Source organism: Crocuta crocuta, unplaced genomic scaffold, assembly GCF_008692635.1.
Source record: "Crocuta crocuta isolate KB4526 unplaced genomic scaffold, BGI_CrCroc_1.0 scaffold343, whole genome shotgun sequence".
NCBI lineage: Eukaryota > Metazoa > Chordata > Mammalia > Carnivora > Hyaenidae > Crocuta > Crocuta crocuta.
In genome coordinates, this window is record NW_027532679.1 from 2,575,262 (window position 1) to 2,598,913 (window position 23,652).

The following is a 23,652-nucleotide window of genomic DNA, read 5'->3' on the forward strand; positions in this document are numbered from 1 at the left end:
ATTCTACTTTATCATTCTTATATGGATATTAATATTAGGAAACAATAAAGTTTGTAGACATTTGTGAAGACTTCTCAAGTCAAAACAAAACATGTAAACAGAGGAATTAAAATTGAAGAGAAAGTATTCTTTGCCTTACAAACTGTGCTACACAAAAATTATAAACCTAGAGTCCTACATGATCCATAAACACAGCAATGTCAGGTTCAAGTAGCTCAGTTTAAATGTCAAATGTAGTTAAAAAGGGTATCTATTCTTCCAGTACCTCTGAAGGACATTAAAGACCTAAATATAGGACCTTAGACTCTAGAATCATTTACTAGAACAATCTACTCTCACCCACCCCCCAAATGCGATTATAAAGGACTTCTATTCTTCCAGCATCTCTGAAGGACATTAAAGAAGACCTAAATACATGGTTATTAGACTCTAGAAACATTTACTAGAACACCCACCCTCACCCTCTCCCCTCTCCTCAGCTTCCCTAGTACCCCTTCTCCACTCACAAATAGCCCATAAGACTATCCACTCCAGTTTCATATCACTCAGCACTCACTGTGCCAACCCACTTAACCTCTCTTAGGGAGTCCAAGATTCAGAGAAGTCTGTGAATTGTCCCATCAGTTATGTTTTTCCTGGGTGATTGTTTTCATTTTACATCTCAAAAACCCAACTTGAACTGATGTACGGACAGAAAGCTAAGCCATTGGCTTGTCCAACTATGACATTAGAGTGTGTTCCTGAAAATATAATTGGATCCAGGTGCTCAAACCATGTCTCCAGGAATCCATTTCTCTTCAATTCTTGATTTTGAGCTTTTTGGGTGTTACTCTAGATGTATGTCAAGCTTTTTCCAGTTGGTAGCAAGATGGCCACTGGCAGCATTAGATTCATGTCTTATCAGCCTGACAAGCCTGGTGGAGAGACACAGCTCTTTAACAAATGTTGCAGTAGGAGTCCTGGGACTGAAGTTCATTAGCAGACTTGAACTGTGGACACCCTGATTCCTAAAGGATAGTGCACTGTCCTGTTCCTGGCTCTTTTTTTCCCCCTTTCTTAAACAGTTGATTGTCAAGTTGGTTTCCATGTAACACCCAGTGCTCATCCCAACAAGTGCCTTCCTCCATGCCCATCACCCCCTTCCCCTCTCCCCCACCTCTTAACAGTCTGGATGTTCAGTTTATCCTGTGATCATGTTAACAGCATAGTATCATTTCAAAAATTTGTCTTTTTGCTTCAACTAGGTAGAGCAAAGTATGAACACAATACTCCTTTAACCCACTCCAGAGTCAAGTCATCTAGATTTCTTGAAACCAGTGCCCAAGGTCCACTCCAGAACAATGAAATCAGAATCTCTATGGTCTGGGCATTAATAATTTCAAGAAGTGCCAGGTTATCCCAGATATCTCACTTTGAGGAATCAGTCTATCAGGAATATTATTACTAGGAATGCAGAGATGTATTTTGTTTTTGTTTTTTTTTAATGTTTTATTTATTTCTAGGAGAGAGAGAGAGAGAGACAGCGTGAGCAGGGGAGGGTCAGAGAGAGAGGGAGTCACAGACTGAAACAGGCTCCAGGTTCTGAGCTGGCAGTCAGCGCAGAACCCGACGCGGGACTCGAACCCACAAACCGCGAGATCATGACCCGAGCGAAAGTCGGACGCTTAACCGACCAAGCCACCCAGGTGCCCCAACAGAGATGTATTTTGACCCTCACAAACTGAAAGACAATATTAACTTTTAAACTTGTAACAATTATCAGATCACTACTGTTCCTTCATCTCATTGTAATTGCAGTTCACATTAGAGTTCATTAGAGTTTTGGTCAGGTGTCACCTAGACCTGAAAGATCAGATCCTCTGAACTCAGAATTTAAGAATCCTCATGGAATTTTAATCCCTAATCCTCCATACACACACACACACACACACACACACACAAATGATGTTGTGACTCTTGTAATGTTATGCTTTTTTCCATGCAAGAACTGCAAAGCAAGCCAAAAACTGGTTTAGTACCTCTTGGCCCAACACCCTCAAGGTTAACAAAGGGTTGAGGTCAAAGGAAAGAGATTTCTTTGGAGAGTTGCTCAAGTGTTACGCAATGTCCAGCTGCTCCCCCCACAAGCAGCTGTGGGGCTCCCCACCCCCACTTCAATTTAAGCTTAAGAGAGCCTGGACTGTATTCCCTGAGCCCAAAGATCTATACCAAACATGTAACAGAAAATAAAAATAATTGGACTGGCCAACTAGCTGCCTAATAGAGAAGTATCTATTTGGCAAAAATCTCTATTCCCAAGATTTTTAAAGAAAAGGATTCATGAATGTTACAGAATAGGCCTTGTGGCCACATTAAACTGGACTTCACCAGCTCTAGAACTAGAAACCTTAACAGAGCAAATCCCTGAAGGGTGATATCCTGGAAGCCAAGAACTGAGGGAAGACTTCAAAAGGGACATCTGGGAAAAGGCACTACCTTCATCAGTGATTCTTAAGCTTGAGTGTGTATGAGAACCTGAGGGCTTTTTATACCACAGCTTTTTGGGCCCTACCCATGGAGTTTGATTCAGTAGATTTAGGGAGAGGCCTGAGAATCTGCATTTCTAACAAGTACCCAAGTGATGCAATGTTGCTGAACAACACTCTGAGAACCACTGGCCTACATAAAGGGAAAGACCAGAAGAGAACTTCAGAAACAAAGCAGATTCTCCACCAAGCTACTGGTGGAAGAAAGGATGGAGGGCAGAAAAGTGCAGAAATAAAATCTCAGTGCTCAAAACAAGCTGACTTCTTACTCATGGTCAAATCAACTAGGGTGGGTGGGTGGATAGTACAAGGAGGACCTAGTCCTATTCACTCAAAGATCCAACTGACTGAACCTTTATCATCTTCAAGTGGCTTCCAGTCATCCTAGGTGCAGCCATCCAACCAGCAGATGAGAAGGGAATGGAGGAACATGCGAGAAATTTACGGAAAAGGCCTGAAGTTTTACATCCATACTCCACTGCTAAGGACTTAGCCCCATGGCTGTATGCAGACCCAAGAGGAGTAAAAAAATGTAGACCCTAGCAGGGGAGCCACATCTTAAGGAACGAGAATCTCCAGTACACTATCCAATAGTCTCTGCTACCAAATCCCCTTCCCACTGCAGGCTTCCAGCCTTATCAAGTCTTGAGTATAGCTTTAAAGAAAATGTAGAGCTCATTACATAGACAATTACAAAAATGATTGTAACTAAAAATGATCAAAGGATTTATTATCTGAGTGGGGAAAAAATTGAGACCTATCCAGGGTAGGGACAAGGAGCTCAGATAGTATGTTTACAGAAGCAATAGAGAGGAAAAAAACTGCTGTTTTATAACTCTATAGGGTTCCTCTCTTTTAGCCTGTTATACTACTTTTTTAGAGATCAAGTAAATTTTTAAGCAAAATAAATCTAAAGATTTTAGAATTTCACATTTACTCGGCTTGTTATCCTTTATTTATCTATCATTCTTAAAGCAAATGGCAAATCTACTTTTCAAAGATGAAAGCCTGCTATTACTGAGGATATCTCCAACATTCTATGCAACTCCAAAACCAGGAAAGTTTCACACAATTGAAGCACTTTGCTTAAGGCGATTACCCTTAATGTATGCACACTCATTTGCCTATGTTTGTCATAAAGTGAAATTATGGCCTGTGACATCTCATCATTGATAAGGCTGGAGTCAAGCCATGTACATGACTTCTACATAGATGTCTTTTAAGACTCTTCGAGAACAAATTAACCAATATATCCCATTTACTGAAAAGGGAAAAGCAAAAAGAAAAGGAAACATCCTTCATGGTCTTTCATTCATTTCATCAATGAGGACACACAGGGCAGCATCTTTCTCTATAATCTGGTCTCTCCTGTGACCTGAATTTTCTCTTTGCTGTTCACTCTGTCCAGTACAATTGTTGCTATCATCAGCATCCATTGGTTCAGTTTTTACTCTCATCCCTGCTTCTGAATGGGGTAAATCATCAGGCAAAGAAGCCAAGCAATTCTGAATCATCTCAATGACTCGTTCCAGATGTTTCTGAAACCGTTCAGCTGTTTCAAGGCGTTGACGTTTCTGCACCTCCATCATGACTCTCAAGGTCTCTCTTGCTTGGTGGGGTCGGTATTCATTTATGAGATGATGCACATGCACAAAAAGCAGCTTAAGATCTTCTAGCTTCTCTTCTCGTTTTATACTCCCAGGACTCCTTATCAAGATATCTAAGAGATCTAAGAAATTAATAAGAATAGACATATTGAGTTTTCTCAGTTCTTTCTTATGATCAAACTGCATAGGATGAAGCCGCTCGATGCCCTGACTTTCTAAAGGGCGAATGATAAGATCGTCACATTGGAACTGATTGCCAAACATCATATAACTGTCTTTTATTGGAGGTGGGGGCTTGGGAGCCAGGCCTTCCTGAATGTTTTCATCTGTATATTCCTTGATGTACTGCATTGGAGGTGGTGGAAGGGCACTCACTTGTTGTGGCTCACCCATTGCGGAAGATCAAAAACCTATGGAAATAAACCAAAGATTTAGAATAGAGCTACAAAACAAACCTGTCACATTGTGTACTACAGACAGAGTATTTTCCTTTTCTTTCCTTGGCTATTTGGGGCCCAGGACAAAATGATCTCCTTAGTGTCTAAAACAACAGGGGAAGGCTGCCATCTTTTTCTAATTAGCATTATATCTTCAATCATCCAACAACTTTTCCTTCTCTGGTTAATATTTTCACCAGCACATCAGTATGTTTGCATCTATAAGTAAAATCTGGATTCCTCACCAGTTATGCCATTTCTCTACTCCTCTCTATAGCCAAATTACACATGCTATCTCCCCATCTCATGCCACAATCACTTTTGTTTTATATTAGAGATTGATCTCCAAGAGCAAAAACTTACTTATAAGTCTAATAAATACTTTGACAAAATTAATATTGCTATAAATTCAGACAGTTGGAATCATGTGAGCTTCTTTGATGAAATGATGATCCAATTTCATAACTTTTTTTCTGCAATGTATGCTACATTTTTTTATGGACACAGTAACTTTTTACATCAACTACAGAAATTCAAATTCAAATGTATTCTCTATGGCCACATAACCTCTAAATAAAGGCTGTGTTTTAAGCTTAGGTATATGATAAAATGAGAAGATCCTGAGTGCTCATTTAAACTGATCATATCAGATTTTCAAGGTATACCACCACCATCCAACACCAAAGATGACAAGTAATGTACTGGAGGCAGTTTTACACTGGGAATTTGTGAGGTGCTAAGGACAGCTGTGGAGCAGCCCTGAGTTTCTACCGAGTCACAATGGTGAGGATGCTGCTGCTGAGAATAAATGAGGCAGTGGTCAAGGGCATCATGATTTTATTGTAACTTTATCAACTCCTAATTCCCTGCTTCTGCATATTCATTTTTGTCATCACCCATTTTGACCTCAACCTACTAACTCCACAAAAACTATTCATCAAGGTCAACAACAATCACCACACAAGTAAATCCAATGGATGTTTTTCAGAGGTGATTTTACTCAATCATTCCTCAGCATTTTCTTCTTTTTCAACATGCTTTCCTTCTCCCTTGGCTTCAGTGAACCTACATTTAGGTTTCCCTTCTACCTCACTGGCCACTCCCTCTCAATCTCCTTCAGCCCCCCTACTCCATGCAAATTTTAATGTTGGCGTGCCTCGGAGGGTTGCTCTGGGGCCCTCTTCTCACTCTAAAGTAGGGAATCACAAACTCAAGTGCCAAAGGGAAAGAAAAGGCAAGCAACGAAAACAGTGAAGCACTCTGGGGCGAGGATTCAGATGAATTAAGCACATGCATGCCAGATCTCAAAGCCTCCAGTTCCAGCCATTAGATTTCATGTGAGAATGAAGAATCATTGTTCCTCAGTTTCCTGATTTCTGAAAAGAGGGCAAAAATCCAGGTTTTATGCAGACTCTCTCAATTTTTAAATACTGATAATTATTTCCAGGAATGCCAACTTCTGTGGAGTCGAAAAGAACTTACCTACAACAATATTTGTGGTCTGCAGGCCAATAGTTTTAGATCTCTGCTTTATATTCTCCCTTGGGTAATCTCATTCAATTCTATGGCTTTTAACACCATTTCTATCAGCGGTTCTCAACCAAGGGCAATTTTGTCCACTAGGAGACATATGGCAAAGTCTGGAGACATTTTTACTTGTCCCAACTAGGGGATAGGGTGCTACTGGCATCTAATGGGTAGAGGCTTCGGACATTGCCAAACATTTACATAACAGCCCCAACAAAGAACTATCCAGCCCTAATAATGTCAGTATATTGTGCCAAAGTGGAGAAGCCTGGTCTATGATTTAGGACTCTCTACTTTCTACCTCTGCTGGACACTGCCTCAGCTTCTTCTGGATGTCTCATTAAGCATTCAGACTTTAAAAAAAGAATTACCTCCTCTCCTCCCCATCACAAATTTATCAAGTCCTGATGATACCACTCCTTCACTATCTCAAATTCATTCCTTCTTGCTGGGGATATAATGGCTTCCCCAAGGATCCTTCCACCTTCACTACTGTTCTTCCACTGATAGCAACATCCCACATTCCTTCTCCCCATGTCCTAGCAGTACTGTCTTCAATATTTTTACACTACTCTTTTACTATTAACTATAACCTCTTCGAGTCTTTCCACATGCTTTTCTTCCTGCTTCAGGCAATAGATTGAAATGTCACCTCTAAAGAAAAACTCACTTGCTTATTCATCAAAAGCAGATCCTACCTTCCTTCTTTTATTCTCTGAACTAGTATTCCATTTCTCTCCCTGACCAGACTACCAGCTCCATAAGAGGAAGCACTCTGTCTATCATAGTTCTATGTCCACAACCTTGTACATAGAAGCTTCATAAACATTTGTTGAGCAGCTCCAAATGAATGGGAATTTGGAAGTAGGTACAAACATCCTCAGTGTGTATTCACGCTTTTGACTGTTTACTGTTTGTCTGATATGGGACGATGAGTATCCAGGGATGATGATTATGCCAACAGATAATATATGAGACATACTATGTGCCAGACAGTTATAAATACTTTTCTCATGGTTATAAGCAAAGCTGCTCTTTCTGTTTTGGAGAGGAGACCATTGTGGCTCAGAAAGGTTGAACCACTTGCATAACATCACAAAGTAGTAGAGGGAGGATCCAGAAGCTAAAGACGTCAAACACTACACTATACTATCTTTCAAAGATAAAAAAACACTACCTCCATTCTAGTTGCTTACAATCTATCAGGGAAAGAAGACACAAAAATAACTAAATCACTAACTACAAGTTTTAAGACTACCACAAAAGACTGACAGATCAAACTACCAGAAGTAAATCTAAAAATTCCACAATGGAAAATACACCATTAAGCAAAATGAAAAGATAACTCCATTCTTCTGGGAGAACAATACAAGTCTAAAAATGAGCAAATAATAGCAATTTTATTTTGACTTTTTAAAAACATATTTTCTGGCTCCACCCCCACTAGAAAGAAAGTACCAGGACTTCAGGAACTGCCCGTCTTGTTCACAGCTCTACCTCCAGCACTAGAAGATCGTCAAAAAAGGTCCAACAAAGGAATTTTTTTAAAGCTTTGTTTTTAAAAAATAGAAAAATAGACAAAAGAAGACAAGGAAAATGCAAATGCTGAATAAAAGCAGGAAAATATTCAGACTAGTACACTTTTTAAAAAAAATGTTTAATGTTTATTCATTATTCAGAGTCGGAGAGAACGCGAGTGAGGGAGGGGCAGAGAGAGTGGTAGACACAGAATCCCAAGCAGGCTCCAGGCTCTGAGCTGTCAGCACAGAGCCTGATGTAGGGCTCAAACCTACTAACTGTGAGATCATGACCTGAGCCGAAGTCGGACGCTCAACCGACTGAGCCACCCAAGTGCCCCCAGACTAGTACAGTTTTAAAAGCAAATTTTAAGGAATTTCATCTAACAGACTATCAAGATTTCAAATATCCCATGTTCAATAAATATTACACCTTCTGTGACAGGCACTGGATTCCACAGAGGTCACACTCTCCTTTCTCCCATTTTCTTCAGTGTCATCCCAGCTTTAGAAGCAAGCTCTTAGCTATTCTGGCCCTAGGGAAACCTGCTGGGAGGAGAGGACCCACCTCAGTTCTCCTAGAAGCCATCCTCACGACCACCACGTAGGTAACACTCTTGGCTGTTGAGCCAGTACCACCCAAGAGAATATGGGGCAATTCTCATACACAAATATATATTTGGAATTTAACTTAGTATCAAAATTTTAAATGCTGATATTCTTTGAAGCAACAATTCTACTTCTAGAAATTTATTCTATGCAAATATTGGCACAAGTACATAAACTTGTGTGTTAGGGATGTTTAACGCAGCACTGTTTGAAAAGAGTAAGGAAAGCGGAAATAACCCATGACTTCATCAATATGAGGGGTGGATAAGATATTTCTATATAAGGCAGTCCTAAAGGAAAAAGGGTGAAACTACATGGAATGGGAGGGTTATAAACACTGTGTACCGTTTCGCTTACAACGCATAATGGCTGACAACAGTGATAACTTTTTAAAAACCAATATAAATTCAGACTTACAGAAAGTTGTGCGAAAAGTACAAAGAATTCTCCATATTCTTCACCCAGATCCTCCAAATGTTAACATGTTCCCCCACTTCCCTTATAACCACATTACTACCAAAATCTGAGAATTCGCACTGATCCGGTGCTCCAAAATCAATTTTAGGCCGCCCAGGTTTCACGCCACTTAAGCCATTTTCCAAAGGCCAACTATGTGACAGGTACATTTTGTATCCTCTCTTAGTCTTCCTAACAATTCTGAGTTAAGTACTATTGTCAGTTTCATCTCAGAGAAGAAGATCCAGAGTCTCACTGAAATGAAGCGTTTGCACCAGATCAAAAGACTAGCAAGAAGCACAGCGGGAATTCTTATCCCCGGTCCTTTTGGCTGCAAAGTACCAGCTCTCTTAAATCAGTAAACGATGAATCTTCTAACTGTACAAAAGGAACTTGGCATATTACAGAAACTTTATTTATCCCTTTTCTACAATGAACTTTTCAAAGGCACGGTCTTTAGTAAATGCAGCACCAAGCGTTACAGACGGTATCAGATTTAAAATCCACCTTCTAGTGTTTGTTCCACGCTGGGGGCTTTACCAAAAAAGGAAGGTATTCCAAGATCCCACCCCTAGACATAGGATTCATTTCGCCTACCGCGAACGGGACCTCTAGAATGTAGCTTTTTTTAAAACCTCCCCCGAGGGGCTCCTGGGTAGCTCACTCGGGTAAGCCTCCCACCCTGGCTCACGTCATCATCTCACGGCTGGTGGGTTCGAGCCCCGCTGAGCGCAGAGCCTGGAGCCTGCTTCGGATTTCGGGTCTCTTTCTCTGCCCCTCCCCTGCTCACACGCGGTCTCTCTCAAAAATAAGCAAATAAAATAAAACCTNGGCCGGGAGGCCAAAGGAGTCGCCTAGGCCACACAGGTTAGCAAAACAGCAGCGAGGGCCTAGAACTCTTGGTCTCCCAACCTGCAGTCCGCCTCCGCCTCCCTAGACGGAGGAAGGGAGCCCTCAGCCCGCCAGGCCCAGGGCACCTTCCGCCCGGCTCCCCAACAGCAGCAGCAGCGAGTCCCTGCTCTCCTAGGGACCCAGGAGAGGAAGGTAACAGAGAATACTTCGGGCCAGGCCTCCTCCATTCCCAGGCCGCCCAGAGAAAACCCCGAGGTCCGGAAGGAGAAACGCACGCGGAACCGAACCCCAAGCCGCCTCCGCCCACTCACCTCAGCTCAGGGTTTACACGGGAGCCGCCTTCGCCTCCGCAACCGAAATCCGGCTTCCGGCCACCTCCTCCAGGAAGAAGCCACTGACTCTGTCCCTTGATTGGCTGAAAGTGCTGTCTTTTAGCCGAGGCCCTAGTCCCGCCTCAGACCAAAGTCTTGCTAAAGCGCCTGTGCCTGTTTCCCGCCATTCGGCTGTGGAGTTGCCTGAGAGATTACGAACGAGCGAGAATGTGCTAGTACTTTATGTCATTGAAAGTAACAGCTGGTAGCTCCGTTCCTTTTCCCCTTTTCTTTCCCTTTGTTTTAAACACCTAAACTTAAACAACTCATCCATGTGCCTTATGTAAAAGTTAGAAAATGCAGATAAGCAGATATTTTTAAAAAATTATATCTACTATAACCCCACTGTTGAAAATAACATTAAAATTTTGTGTTTGAATTCTATATGCTTAATTTTTAAACTGGAGATATTTGTGAACACGGTTGGGAATCAATAAGATATTCTCAATTTTCATTTCCTCACTGACTATTCACATATATTTTCATTTAAGAATTCAAATATATCTAATTATATTTCCAGGTAACAGATTAACAAATTAAAAAAGATATCAGTTAAAGATTACTTTTGGAGGTTATTTTATAAGTCACACGTTTATAAATTTGTGGGAATCTCACAGAGCAGATGGGACACAAAAAAATAAGATTATTCTGATCAAAGTTCTCAACTTTACATCTTTAAGATTATTTGACTTCATTTTTTAATAAAATTATGGGGTTCCAAGTATATACAAGAGTAGAAAGAGCAGTGTACTGGTCCTCCACCTTCAACGAGTATCTACCCATTAGATCTAGACATTATTTCATTTCAACATACATGTCTAAACTAGAAGGACTCTTATTTTCTTCCATAACCACAGAACCATTATTTCATTTAAAAATAAATTAGCGGAGTGCCTGGGTGCCTTGGTCAGGTAAGTGGCTGACTTCGGCTGAGGTCATGATCTGGTGGTTTATGAGTTCTAGCCCCACATCAGGCTCTGGGGTGACAGCTCAGAGCCTGGAGCCTACGTCTTATTCTGCATGTCCCTCTCTCTCTGCCCTCCCTATCACGCTCTGTCTATCTCTCAAAATAAATAAATGTTTAAAAAATGTTTTAAATAAAAATAAATTAGTAAGTATTTAAATCATCAGAATCAAGTCATTATTTGGCTACCAATAATTTCAGTATCCAATAAGCCTTCATGACTGGCTGATATTTCACTTAGTTACCTTTTAATCTAAAAGTTCTATTAAGTAACAAAAGTTCAACCCAGTAAATTTTAAAGATCTAATTGGTTTTATTAATCTATTCATGAATTGGACAGAATCCCGTCTAGCAAGTAAAGGAGAACTCCAAAGATTTGTATGAAATGGAAGATTTTTATAGAAAAGAGTGTTGGAACAAGGAAGTTATTAGCAGAAGAGAGGATTGTTTCATACAAGGTTACATTCCCTTAGGGGGAAGAGCAGGGGCCTTATTGTGAAGATTACTTCATCTTCCTTTGGGAGGTGGGGGGTAATGGAGAGGATTCATGTGATTGACAGATTACCTCATCGGTGCTGACCAGAAAATTCCAGATTGATTGGTTTAATATTCCACTCCTAAAAAGGTTAAATCTGCATTCAAGTCTTGGTTTGCTGTCCTGTGACACCTGACTCCACGTTGGGCCTGTGGTTTTCTTTGTAACAGCCTTCCCTATCTCAGTTGCGTCCCTTCCCCCCTTCCCCAATTTCTTTTTTTTTTTTTAATGTTTTATTTATTTTTAGGAGAGAGAGAGACAGCGTGAGCAGGGGAGGGTCAGAGAGAGAGGGAGTCACAGACTGAAACAGGCTCCAGGCTCTGAGCTGGCAGTCAGCACAGAGCCCGACGCGGGGCTTGAACCCACGAACCGTGAGATCATGACCTAAGCGAAAGTCAGACGCTTAACCGACTAAGCCACCCAGGCGCCCCCGCCTTCCCCAATTTCAATGTATTTGTTGAAGAAATGCATTCACTTGTAGGCATATCCCAATCAGACTTTTCTCTTTTACTAAAGCCAATGTGGTCTACACCAGGGCCTCCAGTGGTCATTCTTAGTCCTCATTTTCTTCCACCCTCAGCAACATTTGGCACATTTGATCCTATGAATTGCCCCGAGACTCAGCTCTCACTTCTTAGTGGGATCTCATCCAGGTGATAATATCCAGGTGACACCCAGGCCCTGGCAACGCACTCTTCTTTGTACTCAGACCCCCTTATCCAACAGTAGCACACATTTTTACTCCATTGCACTTCACTCAATTTCAAAGACTCAAATCTAAAGATTTATCTGTTAGTCCCCTTTCTTCCATATGCCATTGAGACTATCATACCTGACTTTTGTATTAGTTTTTTAAGAATAAGTACAAGTCCCAAATATAACCAACTTTCACCATTCCCATTGCTATGGCCCTAGTCCACGCCACAGGCTGGACACCAGACTTCTGAAATAGCTTTCTAAAAGGTTTCCTTGCTCCCACTTTCATCTTCCCTTAGCCTATTTATCACAGTCTTAACATATAAGACAGCTCTGACCACTCCTCTATTCGAAAATCTCCAAGGTTTTTGATCACATTTACAATAAAATATAATGTCCTCAAGTGGCCTATAGAAGGATGTACAAAATCCAGTCCTTGGCTGCTGCCTCAGTATAATTTCCTGCTATTTTTTTCCCCCATGCTCACTCTTCTCCAGCTACAGACCTTTTTTCTTACCCTCAAAATTGTCACTGTAACTCCTGCCTCAGGACCATTGCATTTGCCTGGAACTCTTTCCCACCTATATTTACATGCCTCAGTTTCTCACTTCATTCAGGCCTTTGTTCAAATGTGACCTTCTCAGAGAGGTTTTCCTAGTCACTCTATATCAAATAGCAAGTTCCCTAATTATTCTCTTGGGGGATGCCCCAAATCCCTTCACTGTGCATTATCCTTTCTTCATAGAACTTATCACCATCTAATATCGTATTACATAGTACATTTATTTATTTTCATTGTCTTTCTTCCCCACCAACATACAAGTTTCACGAGTGCAGGGCCTTTTCTTCATTCATTGCTGTATTCTCAGCACCTACAATGGTGACTGAAATTGGCAAATGAACGTTTATTGTATAAGTAACAACATTAATTTAATCATCATTTTCAAATGAATTCACAGTGGGACATTAATGGATAAACCACAGTCTATTTAGCTAAAGCTCCTTTGTATGAAATTATCTTCCTTTAAATGTTTGCTATTATTAATACACTTGGATGAACATCATGGTGTGTTCTGTTTGTACACATGCCCATTTTTTTCCTTGAGATAAATTCCTAGAAATGGAATTGCTGACCCAAGGGTACAGTGTCTTTCAGGTAGCAGCAGGATCAAGGCTAGAATCTAGAACTCTTGACTCTCAGTCTAGTGTTCTTCACAATAAACTACACATAAATAATGGTATGAAATTCATATTGTGAAACAGCTAGTGAAAATACAGCATGTAAAAATATTTATGTGGCTATATTTTGAGAATCTGAAAGGAAAGTTTACTCCTTAAAGATGCTATTCTACAGCTTGATGAAGAATATGTCCATTCGACAAATCTTTATTGTATATCTACTGTCCAGGTGCTGTTCTAGAAGGTAAAAAAGACAAAGCCATGCCTTCTAATGGAGAGATACATAGAGCAACAAGAAAACAAATAAGAATTTCAGATAGTGATAGGGCGATGGAGGAAAAGAAAATACAATATAATGTGATAGTTATGTGGTTTGGGGGTAGCTACTTTATTGAGAGTGACCAAAGAAACCTCTTCCACAGGTGACTTTGGAGCTAGGACATAAGTGATGACAAGGACACAATCATACAAAGCCCAGCAAGGTAGCAAATACAAAGAGCCCAAGGCTGCCATGATCTTCCAGAGTTAGAGACAGAGAGGGCCTGTGTGCTCTATAACTAATGAGCATTGAAAGAGTGGTAGATGAAAAAAAAAAAAAAAAAAAAAAAGAGTGGTAGATGAGGGGCGGAAACAGTCAGGGGTCCATGATTACTGACACCTTGCCTTTAGGAGCTTGGTACATTATAAAAAACATCATTATTTATCATTTGAGCCTAAATGGCAGCAAAAATATTTTCTCTATTCTGTTGATTTTTTAGGTTAGCTTATTGAGAAATAATTTACATACAATAAAATTAACTTCAGGTTAATTTCAGTTCAATGAGTTTTAGCAAATATGTACTGTCATAAAACAACTACCACCAGAATTAAGATATAAAATACTTGTATCACCCCAAGCAATTTTTTGTGCCCCCTTTGTATTCAATCCCCTCTCTTCATCCCCAATGCCTAGTGACCATTGATCTTATATGTTGTTATGGCTTTGCCTTTTTCAGAATGTCATATAAATGCCAACATTTAATGTGTAGATGTTTCATGTAAAAACCTTTGAGGTTCATCAGTACTGTTGAATGTATCAATGGTTTGTTCCTTTTTACAGGGGAAGAGTATTTTATTGTGTGGATGCACCATAATTTATTACTTGTTCACCAGTTGATGTACATTTGGCCTATATTCCTATAAACATTCATATACGCATGTGTTTTAATTTATTTTGAGTAACTTCATAGGAATGGGATTGTTAGGCCTTATTATAGTTAATCTGCTTAGCTATGTAAGTGTCAGTTTTCTAAAGAGGCTGTATCATTTTTCATGTTAGTACTACTAGCAAACTATGAGGTTTACAGTTACCCTGCATTTTCCTTTTAATTGTTACTTTTTAATAGTTATGTAGTGCTTTAATTTGTATTCCCCTAGTGTTGAATACCTTTTGTGCACCTATTTGCCATGTGTATCTTCTTTGGTGAACTATCTGTTCAAATTTTTGCCCATTTTTTAATTGGCTTGTTTGTTTTCTTACTATTGCACTGTAAGATCACAGATGGACACACACACACAGAGGATATAAATCCTTTATCAGATATGGATTTTATAAATATTTCCTCCCAATATGTAGCTAATGTTTTTATTTTCTTAACAGTGTCTTTCAAAGAACAGAAGTTCTTAGTTTTGATGAAGTCCTATTTATCAACCATTGTCCTTTTATGGTTCATACTTTCTCTATTGTGTAAGGAAATCTTTACCTAACCCAAAGTCACAAAAATTTTTCCCATGTTTTCTTTTTTCTTTCCTTTTTATTGTTTTTCTTTTTTCTTTTCCTTTCTTCTTTGTTCTTTTTTTTCCCTTTTTTTCTTTTTCCACGTGGGAGTCCAATTGTTCAACACCATTTACCCCGATTTAAATTTTATTGGTCCTACTACCTCTCTCATTAGTAGACAAGTTCATAAATAACAATCTCTGAGCTGATATTAGTCAGTTACATTGTATCTTTGCTTGTTAATCAGCCCAAGTAGAAGAAACAGAGTCTTGCTTAAAATTTTCATCTCCAGCCGCTTTATCTTCCTGCCATAGGATTTTTATCAGTTCATATATATTGTTTGTTCATATATATTGTTTAAACAATGCACCTTGGGTGAGAGTCATTACTAAAGCATTGTTTCCCTACTGTCTGCTCTATATTTTCAATTTGTAATCACAGCTTTTCTGTCGTTATCATTAACACAGATCTCAACTTCCAGACCTGCCTGTGGTAAACGGGGAGTGGAGGATGCCCGCAGTTCGTGGCTTGCTACAACTTTCCATGGCAGCAGGGGGCAGCAGTAACCTTGAAATTTGGGAACTATCCCCAGTTTACAGGGCCACATTTGAGGCACCACTGAGGGACAATTTCAGTTAGCTTTTGCAGGCTAAAAAGCTTTCAAAGGACTTAGAATCCTACAAAAAGGCAGGTAAGCCCTTTTGAATTATCCGTTGTAACTGCTACTGCGGTTCAAGTCTACATTTACATTATTACGTGAAGTTGCACCAAAGAAAAAATAGCCCTGCAATTATTGTAACTGTTTTTGAATCATCACAAAGTCTACCCCTTTCATTGGTTGCTTAATTTATTTCCTGCACACTCCTCGAAGAATCTGGGCTATATCCAACCCGTTTAAGGTCCATCTCAAAAGTGCCCTTCTCCGCAAGGTTTCTCTAGGTTCGCCCAAATAAAAATTATCTCTGTACCCTCTTACAGCCTCTTCTCTGTACTTACCACACTTTTCTACCTTAAGTTGTAATTACCCACCTGCTCTATTTATGTGGTGAGAGCTTAGTTCCTGATTTTTCTGGCATCAGCTATGACATTCCCAGCGTTGTCTCCCACATAGCCAGGGCTAAATATATTTCTGTTGAAAGATGAATATTGAACAAAAGCAGAAGAAAGAAGAAAAACTCCATGTCTTCCGAATGGCAAGTGTATATAATTACAAGCTGCCTGATGGGTGCTTTTTTTTTTTGAGGCAGGGGGAGGAGCGGAGAGAGACTCCTGGGAAGGCTCCATGCCCAGTATGGAACTGACATGGAGCTCCATTGCACGGTTCATGAGATCATGACCGGAGCCGAAATCATGAGTCAGACATTTAACCAGCTGAGCCACTCAGGTGTTCCATAAACTGCCTGCTTTTGATATTACTTCCTATCAGGATAGGGACTAGGGTTAGGTGTGAGGCACTTGCCTCAGATGCAAAATTAAGGAAGAGGAGCAACACTCAATAATCAAGGTAAATAATATTTAAACACAATACATTTTCGCGATAAAAATTAAGGCAAAAATCCATGATGGGTAAAATATTATATTATTAAATAAAGACAGGATCAGTAGTTCACATGCTATTATTTTAAAGAGCAGAGGTCTTTCTGTGGGGTTCTATCATTCAAAGATTGGAATTATTTTCCTAAAGTCCTGGGTGGCAATACGCTCTTAGACAGATTTTTAGAGTTTAATGATGCATTTGCATTCTAATAAATTTGTTCATTCTCCATTAAATATTGCTCATCTACTAAATGGCAGCTATTGTCCTAGAGGCTGCAGGGATAGTGGTTCAACCCACTACAAGCCCAGAAGCTGCTTCTCTGCAGTTACCTGAGAAGGTCTTTATCCACTTGATTCTACCTTTTTCAAGTCCAAAACAAACTTCTCTTAGAACCTTGGGCCTCTGAAAGACAGATACAGATTTTATTATTTCAGACCCCCATGGGATCCTGTATAGTAAAACCTTGGATTGTGAGTAACTTGTTCTGCAAGTGTTCCGCAATATGAGCAAATGTTTCTCATAAATTTCAACTTGATAAATGATAAATTGTCTTGTAATACAAGTAGTATGTGATGCTGAACATCACATGATCACAACTGAGCCAATGATTCTCCTGTCTCTCTGTCTCTGTCTCTGTGGGATTGTGGATGATTGTCTCCCATGCACAAATGCTTGGTCTCAGGCCACGGTGTTTGGCAGAAATCAGTGATTTTTCAGAGTGTTAGAAGGTGCCCACAACTGGCACTAATGTATTTTCTGACATTTCAAAGAACCTATGGACAGTCCTTTGCTTTTCTGTACAAGAGTAAGGTTAGGAATGCTTTGCTTCATTCTAGGTCAGGCTGCCTGCAGATAGAGACCCTTTCCTCTGCTGTCTTATTGCCAGTCACATTAAATACAATTTATGACAAGAGTTTATTAATACTGTACTGTAGTCAATATCCCTGTGAGCATATACAATGGCTCCCATACAGAAAAAGGTTGAAAAGAAAGTCAGTAAGAAAGAGATGATTGCGGTGGAGGTTAAGAAGGAAATCATGGAGAAGTATGAGTGAGGTATGTGAGTGGCTGAAACTGCAAAGTTTTAGAAGTCCATGGGGTGCCTGGGTGGCTCAGTCGGTTAAGCGTCTGACTTCAGCTCAGGTCATGATCTCACGGTTCATGCGTTTGAGCCCCGCTTTGGGCTCTGTGTTGATAGCTAGCTCAGAGCCTGGAGCCTGTTTCAGATTCTGTGTCTCCCTCTCTCTCTGACCCTTCCCTGTTCATGCTCTCTCTCTCTCTCTCTCTCTCTTTCTCAGAAATTAAAAAAAAAAAAAAAAGTCCATGTCTGCATCTCATTTGCAGAGAAGGAGGAGAAGAAGGCAGAGGAATCCCTCACTTCATTTTTTAAAAAAATGTTTTATTTATTTCTGAGAGAGAGACAGCATGAACAGGGGAGGGTCAGGGAGACAGAGGGAGATATAGAATCTGAAGCAGGCTCTAGGCTCTGAGCTGGCTTTCAGCACAGAGCCTGACACGGGGCTTGAGCCCACGAACCGTGAGATAATGACCTGAGCTGAAGTCAGACACTTAACGACTGAGCCACCCAGGCATCCCAGGAATCCCTCACTTCAAATGAGATTGGGGAGATGTGTAAAATGTGGGAAACAGTGCAAAATTTTGCAGAAAAGCACCATCTAAATAAGGCTGTAGCCGTGTGAACAATGAGTTTAACGACAATGCAATGTTACATTTCTGCGAAATCCTCAAAAAGGAGGCAAAAGCAAGTGTCATTGGATAGGTTCCTTATTAAAGTTGCATGAAAAGAAAAAGATTCCATTGAGCCAATAGAGATCAGTGATTCTGCTAGTGGTTATGAAAGTCATCCTATGTAATAATCCTCCTCTCTTGTCTCCCTCAGACCAGCCAGAAAAGTTTTCAAAGGTAAGGGCAGGTTAATGTATTTTTCTTTATATTTTGTATTTTATTATTTTGTGTTATATTACAGTATTGTACTCATTTTTATATGAATATTTTGGGGTTGTGGAATGAATCATCTGAGTTTCCATTATTTCTTATGGAGAAATTTGTTTTAATATACAAATGCTTTGGATTACAAGCATGTTATCAGAATGAATTATGCTCGCAAACCAAGGTTTTACTGTGTGCAGACACCAGTCTTTGTGACTTATGTAGGATTTGGGTATCTTCCTTCTGAATCTACTGTCCTGTGTCCCCTTATCATCTTCCCCCAGCTCTCACACCTGAGTCCGAATTTGTCTTCCGGCATACGTTAACCTGGGCTGTGGAAACCTCCATTTGAATCAGAGTAAGCAGAGCAGAGAAAGCTCTGGCCTGATAGTCAAAAGACCAAAGCTCATCCAGGCTGGTGGATAACCTGGGGCAAGCCATATCTCCTCTCAGCAAAATGAGAATCTCAGGCAGAATCAGTAGCCTCTAAGTCATGGAAATGCTTTCCAGGTGTCCACTGAGGCAAAAGGCAGCCAAACTGGGAGGGCTTTAGCTCGTTCACCCCAGAGCACCTCAACCTTCATCTCTTTGTTTATGACGTTTCCATTTAAGGTTTCACATAAAAAAGATTTTAAAGGTCAAATTGTGCCAAAAGCTTGGAAATCACTGAATCATATGGTCTCTAAGTTCATTGTTGTTGTTTATTCTCAAGTTAGTTAACATACAGTGCAGCCTCAGCTTCAGGAGTAAAACCCAGTGGTTTATCTCTTACATGTGATACAGTGCTCATCCCCAAAAGTGCTCTCCTTAATGCCCATCACCCACTTAACACTCCCCCCATCTACCCTCATTTTGTTCTATGTGTTTAAGAGTCTCTTAGGGTTTTCCTCTCTGTTTTATCTTATTTTCCCTCCCTTCCCCTATGTTGATCTGCTAAGTTTCTCAAATTTTCACATATGAGTGAAACTTATTTTGAAGACTTGACATTGATTAGTTCTGTTGGTTTCACCTCGTGTATGTATTGTTGAGTATATACAACTTAAAGGAAGCAATCTCACACATTTCAAAGTGCATGTGAAGAGTCACGTCCAATGGGAAAAAAAAAGCTTTTCTTTCCAGGGTTCAGGAGAAAGCTCTGTAATTCCATAACTAAAGAGCTCTGTAAGTCCAATTTTTAAATAGACTTTATTTTTTAGAGCTTTCAGGTCCAAAGGTTTAGAGTTTTAGGCTCATAGCAAAATTGAGTGGAACGTGTAGCGTTCCTACATAACCCCTTCCCCCATCCACTCATAGCCTCTCCTACCATCTACACTCCCCACATTGTTACAACTGATGAACCAATATTGACACACCATTATTACACAAAGTCCATAGCTTACATTGGAGTTCACTCTTGGCATTATATGTCTATGAGTTTTGATAAATATATAATGACATATATTTACCATTAGAGTATCATATAGAAGTCTTACTGCCATGCAGTGCCTGGGTGGATCAGTTGGTTAAGCATCTGACTCTTGATTTTGGCCCAGGCCATGATCTCACGGTTCATGGGATCAAGCCCCGCATTGGGCTCTGCACTGATAGTGTGGAGCCTGCTTGGGATTCTCTCTTTCCACCTCGCTCTCTGCCCCTCACCAATTCACATACGTGTATGCATACTCTCTCTCTCTCAAAATAAATATGTTTAAAAAAAAGTTTTGCTGCCCTAAAAGTTCCCTGTACTTAAGCTGTATGTCATATAGTTGGAATCATACAGTATGTAACCTTTTTAGATTGGCTTCTTTCACTTAGTAATATGCATTTAAATTTCCTTCATGTCTCTTCATAGTTTGATAGCTCATTTCCTTCTATTGCTGAATAATATTCCATTGTTCAGATGTACCAGAGTTGATTTATCCACTTACCTGCTGAAGAACACCTTGGTTGCTTCCATGTTTAGGCAATTACGAATAAAGCTGGAATCCATGTGCGGGTTTGTGTGGACATGTTTTCAACTCCTTTAGGTAAAACCAAGGAGCACAGTGCTGGATCATATGATAAGAGTGTGTGTGAGGCACCTGAGTGGCTCAGTCGAATAAGCTTCCGGCTTTGGCTCAGGTCATGATCTCACAGTTCATGAGTTCAAGCCCCACATTGGGCTATCTGTTGTCAGTGGGGAGCCTGCTTGGAATTCTCTGTCTCCCTCCCTCTGCCCCTTCCCCCCTTGCTCTCGCTCTCTCAAAAGTAAGTAAATAAAACATTTTTAAACAAATATGTAAATACATAAATAAATTCAGTGTGAGTTCCTTCTGTTTCTCAGTATGACAAGTGATGTTTTGGTGGAAGCCTGGATGTTTTTGTATTATGTTAGGAGACTCTGGGTCTTATTTAAACTTCTTTTAACAGCCTTTCTCTAACACTACTCCAGCAAGGGAATGGTGGAGTGGGAGAAGGGCACCATTTTGTTACTGATATAGAAGTCCAGGTGTCCTACTTGATCTCAGTTCATATACCAAAGATAGGAGGTGCTTCTCATTACTTTCTGGCAAAGTGAGATTTCCAGCTCCCTACATGGTCTTCAGTGATAGGGGAATGAGTGGGGATGAGCTTCTTTACCAGCTGGTGGATAAAAGCCCTAGCTCCTGACTTGCCATTCTCTGACACCACCCAGTGGGAATATTCAGACACCTTGTTGCAGCCTCATGAGGATGTTACTCTAGACTCCCCACTTGACCCTTGTTTGCATGGGTCGTGGGGGGTCAGGGAGCATGGTTTATTCTGTGATGTGCAGCTGAGTAGTTCTTGTCTAAAATCTTTCCTTCTTGGCTGCACTTTTACTGGTCTTTTGACTAGAGAAATAAAAGGTTTTGTTGGGACTTTTGTTCAGGATTACCAGCTTCTTCTGCAGCTCCAGGCCTGGAATGTATAAGGCAAAAAGAAACCCGGGGAACTCACCACCATGTTGTATCTCATTTCCTGCAGTCCTTGGCTGATCTGTCTTCTTCTTCCCACATTTCAGAGTTTTCAGAGTCTTCAGAATCTTCATTTCCAGTGAAAGGAATAGGGTAAAATATGTCTACTCCATCTTTCTGGAAGCAGAAGTCTAACTGGTCCATTTTTTACTAAGCAATGAATTATCAAGGCAGTTAATGGGATGTTTCCTTCTTTTTCATATCTACATGTTCTAAAATTTCTAAAATAGAAACAATTTTGCAACAAGGAAATGTATTTCATTTTTAAATTATTTAAATTCAAAGCCATGTAGAGTGCAATGTACCCTTATTGGCTATCACCAACCACAAGGTTCGTGGAGTCTGGGAAGGTGATCACAGCACATTACCCTAACACAGTGTCACAGGCTATTCTCCAAGAAGCAGATTTTGAGATGGCATTTTGTGAGAGGGATGGTAAGGACTGCCCCTAAAATCAGCACCTGTGGAAGAAAAGGAGGGAAGCAGGAGTGCACTTAGGGTGAAGCCAAGCTGCTATTCAGGCTCCATGGGGAGCTCTTGAGCTAGGATAGCCCATGAGTTGGTCTGTGTTGGGATAAAATGGCCAGATCTTCACACTCCACATTAATCGATTTTTCCTGTGTGCTCTGGAAAGTGTTACCTTGGGTGAGGGAGTTCTCTGAAGCAGAGACAATTTCCAGACTCACTGTCACTGAAGGCTGTCCACATAGCACTGTCAGCAGAAGGGGGAGGGGGGGAGGTGTTACAAGTCCTTCACTGAAGGAATGACTACCCCAGGTGGATATTTCAAATGGAAATGTACCTTTCAAAACATCCCCTCCAACCTCTTCATTTTATGGATCCTGTGGCAAAAGACAGGAAGTAACAGAAGGTCACATATCATCAACAACCTTGTCCCCCAAATATTTCTCTTCATAGCAACCACAAGGCCCTTTACAAAGTGCAAATTTGATGAAGCCAATCCCTTATTTAAAACATTTCAGTGGCTGGCCATTACTCTAAGGTCAGAAGTTAAAATCCTTCACATGACCTCAAAGCATTGCATGGCCCGTTCCCACTGTGCTCTCTAGCATCTCTCTTACCACTTTCACCCTGCCAGCCATGACACTGTCTTCAATATTTTGAGACTGTAGCACAACTTCTGTCTGGAAGACTCCATTGGATCACAACAACCACACGGATGACCTTATTTTGCTGTTGGCCAAAGATCCCTTTCCCATCTTTCGTATGTATGTGTATGTACCAGACTTTTAATTTAGGACGCTAGTTAGTAACCAACCATCCACTGCTTCATCGCACTTGCAGCAGCAGAATTGCCATGGTGATGAGTATTGCTATCAAAAATACTGGTTTTATCATGTACGGTGTATTGACTTGATGCCCCAATTGATATCTCCCTCAGGAGGAAGAGGCCTGTTGCTTTGAAATACGTAAGTATTTATGCATGAGTCTTTTGATGAACTGTCAAGATAGAAAAGGAAATGGGAAGAAAGTGCCTGGCAGAGCACGTTGTGGTGTGCAAGTCCCAGCCTCTACTTTACTTTGGTGGCATTTGTGTAAATCATGGGTTGGCTCAGCTAACACCCTGCATGGTAGACAGATGTGGTTTATATTAAGAAGGCCCTCAGAGCTGTATGAGTAGGAATGCAGTCTTATAGAACTAGACTAAGAGAAGGACAAAAGATAAAGCCATGGTCCACAGAATCACGAGATTAAGGCATCTGTGTCTATGATAATTAAGTCTCTGGCATAGCATAAATGTGGGACTCTGAGTGCCAGGCTTTGCAATGAGTTCCCCTTTATCTCTCTCTCTCTCCTATACCCCAGACCCTCTCACATTCCCAGGAGGCTTCTCCAAAGCCTCTTTGAGGACATGCCTCTTTCTCTCCTCCTACTTGTACCCACTGCTTCAAGAGTCAATGCCAAGAATTCCTTAATCCCCAGCATCTATTGGTCTTTGTATATCAGAAATCACAAGGGAGGATTTTCCAGCCACCCATCACAGCAACTGAGGAGGACTTCCCCTGATACCCTCAAGCCACCACTCCTGCTGAAGTACCTTGTTTCTCATCTCCCCCACCTCTGCCACACACATTTGTTCTACATACATTGGAGACAATATCCCCAAGTTTTACTGAAAACCCAGCTTCCATCCTAATAGACACGATTGTTAGGAGAAT

At 40.6% G+C, this 23,652-nt stretch overlaps 1 protein-coding gene across 2 annotated transcripts; it reads right to left on the bottom strand.

The window, feature by feature from the left end:
• Positions 1-3,227: 3,227 nt before the first annotated feature.
• MED7 (mediator complex subunit 7) lies at positions 3,228-9,902 on the bottom strand. Of its 2 annotated transcripts, none has more exons than XM_077780765.1 (2): positions 9,842-9,902; positions 3,228-4,542 (listed from the first exon to the last, which is right to left on the bottom strand). In XM_077780765.1, the coding sequence occupies exon 2, from the start codon at positions 4,523-4,525 to the stop codon at positions 3,824-3,826; it is 702 nt and encodes a 233-aa protein (XP_077636891.1). In that variant the 5' UTR covers positions 4,526-4,542; positions 9,842-9,902; the 3' UTR covers positions 3,228-3,823. The 2 variants fall into 2 exon arrangements, with proteins under 2 accessions (XP_077636891.1, XP_077636892.1); XM_077780766.1 differs by lacking the exon at positions 9,842-9,902 and adding an exon at positions 9,591-9,774.
• Positions 9,903-23,652: the final 13,750 nt, after the last annotated feature.

Excerpts from the sequence above, each read along its gene's own strand:
- MED7 (XM_077780765.1), bottom strand. The coding sequence starts at position 4,525 with ATGGGTGAGCCACAACAAGTGAGTGCCCTTCCACCACCTCCAATGCAG.